Source organism: Triticum dicoccoides, chromosome 6A (genome assembly GCF_002162155.2).
Source record: "Triticum dicoccoides isolate Atlit2015 ecotype Zavitan chromosome 6A, WEW_v2.0, whole genome shotgun sequence".
Taxonomy (NCBI): domain Eukaryota; kingdom Viridiplantae; phylum Streptophyta; class Magnoliopsida; order Poales; family Poaceae; genus Triticum; species Triticum dicoccoides.
This window is the reverse complement of record NC_041390.1, coordinates 239,452,480-239,460,266: the sequence shown is the minus strand read 5'-3', so window position 1 is coordinate 239,460,266 and position 7,787 is coordinate 239,452,480. Positions and strand designations below refer to the sequence as shown.

At 44.1% G+C, this 7,787-nt stretch overlaps 1 protein-coding gene across 1 annotated transcript in view; it reads left to right on the top strand.

Moving 5' to 3' along the window:
* Positions 1-7,188, top strand: part of LOC119315817 (transcription factor GTE4-like) — a 20,128-nt gene extending 12,940 nt beyond the window's left edge. Inside the window, exons 3-7 of the mRNA XM_037590289.1 lie at positions 7-1,589; positions 1,683-1,722; positions 1,812-1,934; positions 2,072-2,134; positions 6,782-7,188. Coding sequence (XP_037446186.1) covers positions 7-1,589; positions 1,683-1,722; positions 1,812-1,934; positions 2,072-2,127 — 1,802 coding nt within the window. The 3' untranslated portion in view covers positions 2,128-2,134; positions 6,782-7,188. The remainder of the gene's footprint in view (positions 1-6; positions 1,590-1,682; positions 1,723-1,811; positions 1,935-2,071; positions 2,135-6,781) is intronic.
* The last annotated feature ends 599 nt before the right edge of the window (positions 7,189-7,787 follow it).

Below are 7,787 nucleotides of genomic sequence, written 5' to 3'. Positions count from 1 at the left end.
CTCCAGAACCTAGCCCCGACCCCAATCCCCATCCAGAACCTTGCCCCATTCCTAATTCCGACCCCCTTGAGCAAACCCTAGCCTCGTTCCGTCGCTCGATTCGTCGCCCGGAGGCTGAGGATGCGGTGCCGCCGCTCTCCGATCCGGCCGCACCGACTTCTCCTCCTCCTCTTTCTCCCACATCGTCGCCGCACGGGGCACCGGCTGCCGCCTCCGGCGATTTCTCCTCCGGCCTTGCCCGGGATGGCGCCGCCGTTCCAAACGGTCATGCCGACATCGACATCCGGGCGGCCGCGGATGACAAGGCTCGGAAGCGCAGGGTCCGGAGCGAGCTGCGTCGGCAGCTTGCGTCAGAGCTCGACCAGGTACGCGTGCTCTCCAAGCGCCTCAAGGCGGCTGGCGAGGCCTTGGCAGTTGAGGCATCCCAGTCCGTACCTCGGCCACCGCCTCTGCTCACTGCTGGGTATGTGCAACCCCAATTCTCAGGCAGTGATGCTGTGACGCCCGTACAGGCCCCAGTTGCTGCTTCTGTTCCTCCTGTCCGCTCGTTCCTACCACGCCGCCCGCTAATTGTGCCAGAAGTTCACACAGAATCACTTGACAAGGAAAAGCGAACACCAAAGGCCAATCAGCTTTACCAAAATTCAGAGTTCTTGCTTGCCAAAGATAGGATACCGCCATCAGATTCACATGGCCGGAAGAAAACCAAGCACCACAAGAAGAAACACCGTTCCTCGTCAGCTCATGGTGCAGGTTACAACGCTGAGCAGCGACTCTACTCGCATGCATTTAAGAAGTCTTCATCCCTGCTGTCCCGACTAATGAAGCACAAATTTGGGTGGGTGTTTAACAAGCCTGTTGATCCTGTTGCACTTGGGTTGCATGACTATTTTGCCATTATTAAGCACCCGATGGATCTTGGCACTATAAAGGGGCAGCTTACTCGTGGGCATTACAGGGACCCAAAGGAGTTTGCTAATGATGTACGGCTAACATTCCATAATGCCATGACGTATAATCCCAAAGGGCAGGATGTGCATTTCATGGCTGAGCAATTGTTAGGAATTTTTGAAGCTCAGTGGCCTGAGATTGAGGCTGAGGTTGACTACCTTGCGTCATGCCCACCTTTGCCGAAGAAGTTTCCACCTCCCCCGATAGACTTGCGCTTACTAGAGAGGTCAGATTCCTTAAAGCACCATATGGTGCTGGACTCCAAGTCAAGGCCGATAAGTCATACTCCTATTAGTGTCCGCACTCCATCATTGAAGAAGCCGAAGGCAAAGGATCTGGATAAAAGAGATATGACGATAGATGAGAAGCGTAAACTTAGCAATAACCTTCAGAACTTGCCTCCTGAAAAGCTTGATATTGTTGTGCAGATCATTAAGAACAAGAATCTTTCAGTTAGGCAGCATGAAGATGAGATTGAGGTTGAGATAGATAGCATGGATGCGGAGACACTTTGGGAACTTGATAGATTTGTTGCTAACTTCAAGAAGAACCTGAGCAAGCAAAAGAGGAAGGCTGAGCGTGCAATGCTTGCAAGGCAAGATGTAGAGTTGCGTGCTCTGCATGCTGCACAACAAACAGTATGAACAGTCAATCATTCTTAATCTAGCAATAGTTCTGTAGCTAAGGAAATCGTATAGTTGGTGCTGAATTACAGTTTCTTTGTATTGCAGAGTCAACAACCTAATATTGGTGAAAAATCTCCAAAGCTAAGTAAGTCCTTTTTCGCCCTGATTCATTCATCCTAAAAGTAAAAGCACATGATAAGGCGATTATAGAAGTACGGCTTTTCTTATGCACAGATTTGATGGTGGGCGAGCAATTAGCACCTTCTGTGCCAGACCAAAATAATAATAATGGACCGAGTGCCAGTAGATCTAGCAGCTCAAGCAGCACCAGCAGTGATTCAGATTCCTCTTCTAGTGGTAATATTTCCTTCTGTTTTGGTTTTACCTTGTGTATTTGACTTCTAGTTTATCTTTAGTTGTTTACATTTGTATTGAGTGAATGATTAGGCTGCAGTATAGTGGTATAGCCTAATCATTAATGATCGCCTTGGCAGACTCGGACAGTGACAGCTCTTCTACAGATGGATCAAATGCTGCCAATTCATCTTGAGACATAGGTAGGTTTTGGTAATTATAAATATGTATTGGTTGCTTAGAAATTAGCAGGATGTATTTGTGTTATTATATGGTGACAGCTATTTGTTCCTTCATTTATTCAGTAAATATTTCTTAGGCAGTTGCTAATACTGTTGTTCAAAAGAAAATAGCAATAGTAAGTATTTCTTGCTAGTGTGTTGGTTGGTATCGCGTGCATGTTATTTTTTGCATCGTTGACTTTCTACACCCAGATAAATCTTAAAATTTTCTGATCCCACATGATATGTTAAAGCGCAGTGATCTGAAAACAGCAACTTAGGCCTCCTTTGGTTTAGAGGAATCTTGTACGAATTTCATAGGATAGGATTTCTATAGAAAAAATTCCTTTAGAGCCCTTTGGTTTGTAGGAATGGAATCCTATTCCTATGGAGGAATTCTTCCTATCCTCCACATTTCATAGGAAAATAAACATTAGCCTAGACTCAATGGCAAAAATCCTATGATGTGAATCAAAGGGCATCTCCTTTCCTATTACTACTCATAGGATTTGAGATACATGTCATCTCATCTCTATGATTTTCCTATTCCTACGATTTTTCTACCCTATGAACCAAAGGAGGCCTTAGCATTTTGGGAACATACAACCTGCCCAACAGAGTATAGGGTTTACACATTTGCTTATGTGAGAATTAGGAGAAAACCTTTTTAGTGTATACCGCCAATTATAAGGACAAACAATACATTGTTATGAGAGTGTAATTGGGTTTGAAGAAATTATGAGGTGTGACTACACGAGGAGATAATATCCTGATACATACCTCAATTTCTAACTTTGCGTACTTAAGGTCATTGATTCTTGCCCTTACGATTAGTTTGATTTCTGGCTCGATACAAGCAAAATGTGGATAATAAGCTCATCTATGATGAAATGATCCAGGACTTGGAAAATTACAGACACATAAAGTTTAGATACTTTTAAGGAAGTAATTAGTTTCCTTCTATCATGTTGTCCATTTATTGAACTTAGGTTTCCTGGGTAGTTTCTTTTGTTTGGTTTACCTAAAAGTAGCCATGTTTGGCCGGTCTTTGATTAGGGTTTCTGAGTACAAGCTAGATAAGTTGGCAAAAACAATCTAGCTTATCAATGGTAATCTGTCTGCAAAGCAGCTTGGGCACTGGTAGTACACTAGTACTGGAACATAACCATACAGCTCAATATTTCTCACTTGCAAACATAAATGCCACTTGCCATGCTCATAATTTTGTCTTTGCCCATCGCCTACTGTTTGTTGGTGGGCTGCCTGTTTGCTCCCTACAGTTGATTCTATCTATGGGCATAACAGAATTATGATGTGTGGGTAGCACCCCTCTGATGATAGCAAACAAGTTGACGGCTACGTCCATGGTAGCAACAACTCTGGTGGTGGAAAATGCACTTGCGGGAAAGGCTGGGGGCTCCTGGTGACAACCTTGGGTCCAATTCGTTGGAAAGTGGTGCAGAAGGGGGTAGAGGCTGGCTGATATTATTCGTAGAAGGTCATAACTCATAAATTAATGGGGTTACAGGTTAGGATTGTTGGGATGGCCCAAGATACCGCGTGCTTGTCTACATTGTAAGGTGATACCTGGAGAGAGTGTTGTCCCTCAACATAAGCTTGTGGTGGCTGACTTTCGCTTTCAGATTCGTGTCCAGCGGGATAAGCGCGCCTAAGTCTCTAGAACGAAATGGTGGAAGCGCAAGGAGGAGACAACTCAGGCTTTCAAGGAGAGGGTCATTAAGGAGGGCCCTTGGAAGGAGGTGATGCAGACAATATGTGGATGAAGATGGCAACTTGCGTTCTATGGTGGCTTCAGAGGAGTTTGGAGTGTACGAAGTGTCCAGGGGAAGAAGCGAAGCTAAAGATACCTAGTGGTGGAACGATGATGTCCGGAAGGCTATTAAGGAGAAGAAAGATTGGAGTGCAGACAACATAGAGTAGTACAAGGTGGCATAGAAGGCCGCAAAGCGAGCCGTGAGTGAAGCAATGGCTCGGACTTATGAGGACCTCTACCAGCGTTTAGACACGAAGGAAGGCTAAAGGGACATCTGTAAGATGGTCAAGATCCGAGAGAGGAAGACGAGGGATGTTGAACAAGTCAAATGCATCAAGGACGGAGCAGACCAGCTCCTAGTGAAGGACGAGGAGATTAAGCATAGATGGCGGGAGTACAACATTGTGATCCTTCCTTGAGCCCTTAACTCTTTGTGGATGATGTGGTGCTAGTCGATGATAGTCGAACGGGAGTTATTATTAGAAAGCATCAAAGAGCTATGGAGACAAACCTTGGAATTGAAAGATTTTAGGCTTAGTAGAACTAAAACCAAGTACATGAGGTGCGGTTTCAGTACAACTAGGGAGGAGGTTAGCCTTGATGGGCAGGTGGTATCTTAGAAGGACACTTTTCGATATTTGGGGTCAATGCTGCAGAAGGATGGTGATACCGATGATGTGGGCCATCGAATCAAAGCCGGATGGATGAAGTGGCGCCAAGCTTCTGTGTTCTTTGTGACAAGAGAGTGCCACGAAAGCTAACAGGCAGGTTCTATAGGACGGCGATTCGACCCGCAATGTTGTATGGCCCTGAGTGACACAATGAAGGATCGGGTCCAGAATGATGATATACGAGATAGAGTTGGGGTAGCCTCAATTGAAGAGAAGCTTGGCCAACATCGTCTGAGATAGTTTGGGCATATTCAACGCAGGCCTCCAGAAGCTCTAGTGCATAGCGGACGGCTAAAGCGTCTTGATAATGTCAATAGAGGTTTGGGGTAGACCAAACTTGACATTGGAGAAGTCTGTAAAGAGAGATCTGAAGGACCGGAATATCACCATAGAACTAGCCATGGACAGGGGTGCGTGGAAGCATCCATGTGCCAGAACCATGAGTTGGTTGCGAGATTTTATGGGTTTCAGCCCTAGCCTACCCCCAACTTGTTTGGGTCTGAAGGGTTGTTGTTTGATTTGTTAGTTAAGCAATATGGACAGTAGGATCGGCGTCTAATTCTTGTTGGACCAACATTTAAGTGCATTCACACAAACTGGCGAGATGGGCATGGGTGGAACTACGATGGGTGTGTTTGGTCTTGAGCCCAAGCTACCCATACCAAACATTTGGCTAGCTAATATTTTGGTGAAGCTTTTGCTTGCCCATGAATTGGCCAGCATTGGCTAGAAAAATAATTAGAGTTGTCAATTAGTCATTGGCAAGCCAAAATATTGGCAACCATCCAAACGATCACCAAATTTTTGGTCATCACCAAATAATTGGTAGGGTCATATTCTCATTCACCCGGAAGAGATGTTGCACACTTGAACATGCCCACGAGCACCAAAGTAGGAACATATGAACGTATGAGCTGGTAAATGTGTAAATCTCCATCCATCTTCTAGCTTCAGTTTTAGGCTTTGAAGCCAATCGGTATCTTGAACTTTTGCATCACCAAAATTGGGCTAGTCAGCCATCCGTAACTTTTGCTGCATCACCCTATTTTCACCCCAGTTAGTAGTCTAGGTCGATCTTTTGTTTCTATCTTCTGAAAACATGAGCTGTCTGACTTCATCAACGGTGGAACCGCATGGTGATTTAGTGGAAAGGAGCAATGGGCAGGGCTACTCGTGGCTGGAACACAGCCCCTGCTGACAACCTGTGCTAGTGTCTAAAGGTTTCTTCCATTGGCACCATAAGTCATTTGCGGAGAATTTCCATTTCTGCAACATGTGGAGTTCAAAGGAAAGAGTGGAGCAAAATTTGTGGTGTAGGTTTATTTTCGCACCCTAAGCTGCTCTTTGGAAAAGCTAGACCGGGAAGGCGGGAACCGAACATGATTAGGGCAGTAGCTAGGACAAACATGTCATTATTATTTGGAGAATTTTTGCAATGCGTTATTTTGAGCACAAATCTTGGTACACATATGCCATTATGATTTACTAACTTTTTCTGGAAAAAAAAAACTACGGACAACTTTGTATTCTTATCATTTTCTTCCGCACAAGGTCTCTCCCAGTGCATAGGTGCTTAGATGATATGCTAACTGCATGAAAGAGCTTAGCGACTAAACTCTCCAATGCATAGGTGCTTAGCTTGTTGCTAAGCTTTATTCATTTAATGAGTTGTAGACTGTAAATTGTGCTTTTGTGTAGGTACGCGCGCCTAGCATCGTTTCTTCCTGGGGTCACCAAACTCCTCTCTCTCCTCTTAATTACCTTGCCACATAAGAGTTTTTTGCCTAGTTGGTAGGCATTAGATAGCACCTGTACAAGGTGGAGCATTGGGAAAGTGGCCTCAGTATGAGATGAGCCAGTCACCCAAGTAATTTGTTGGTAAACGTGTTGGTTATTTCAGGTGGTGTCACTAATTCGCTGGAGCCTTAAATTTTCTACTTTAGTTCTATGTTTTCCTTCTAAGGAGCATTGCCATGATGGATCATCACTCAGCCTCAGGATCCTCTTGATTCTGCATACACCTGTAGTTTTCTTCTGCAGTGCTACTTCTGTTCACTACTACTATGAATTGTCGCACTGCCATCTGCTTCATTTACCTGTTCAGCTTGTAATCTGTAAAGTGCTCTGCTATTTTCCTTAAGTTTATCTCATTTTTGATCGTGGTTACCTTCTCCTGATTTGCAGGTTCAGGACTCCGTCTAATAGACAATAACTGTCTAATTGTATTTGGCATGAGAATGCCTTAGTGATTGTACATGTTTGTCTCTGTCTCTTAGGTATCTCTTAAGTAGCTGCTGGGATGTTAGATGAAGGCAGTATTCTACAAAGGTTTGTTTGTTCCCCAGCTGAAGGAAAGATAACCTGGCTCTGGAATTATGTAGCCTGTACATTAGACGCACATTGAGCATTATGTCTAGGAAGGTGATTGTTGTGTCTGCATTAACAAGCCATATTGTCCCGTTTATTCAACGGTTTTGGCAGTGTTTCAATATACCAGGTGATGTTCTTACTGTTACGGTTTAGCATCAGCTGTTCTTGGATTGTAAATTTTCAAGTAATTCTTGACTGGGACGTTTTAAATGTTTTTGACACCCTTGGTCTTGTCATCATTGACGCTGATGCAAGTCCATGTTTCATGGTGGTGTATGCTTAGTTGCAAAGGGTTGTGATCTGCAAGTGCAAGGAATGTTTCAGCCTTGCTTCTCATCATTCTCTGCTCATCATGGTTCGGTTTATCCAGTAAGACTTGCAAAGCTGCTGAGTCACTTCATGTTTTGTTTATTTTTATGCTGCGGTGACCCGTTCAGGAGCTTTCTTGGGGATTCTGCTGCCGTGAGCTTTGCTGATTTGTTGAGGCTTTGCAAACCTGATCGTTTCAAAACCCAATTGGGGACATTAAACTTCCCTGCGCACTGGCATAGGGAAATCAGCTCTGCGGTTTGAGACGGTAATGGTTATCTTCCTCCAGTGGGCCTCCATTATTCAAAAACCATACGTTTTAGTTCCAGAATAATTTTGAAAAACAATCATGTGCACTAAGTAATCTAGTGTACAACACAATTTCATACCTTAATGACATCAAATAACCACATATAAAACCATGATGCTCCCCTAAATGTCAGCTCCATGCTCTACACTTCATATTTAGTAGTGCACAACCAACTCTCAAATTTAAACTTAAATTGACTAC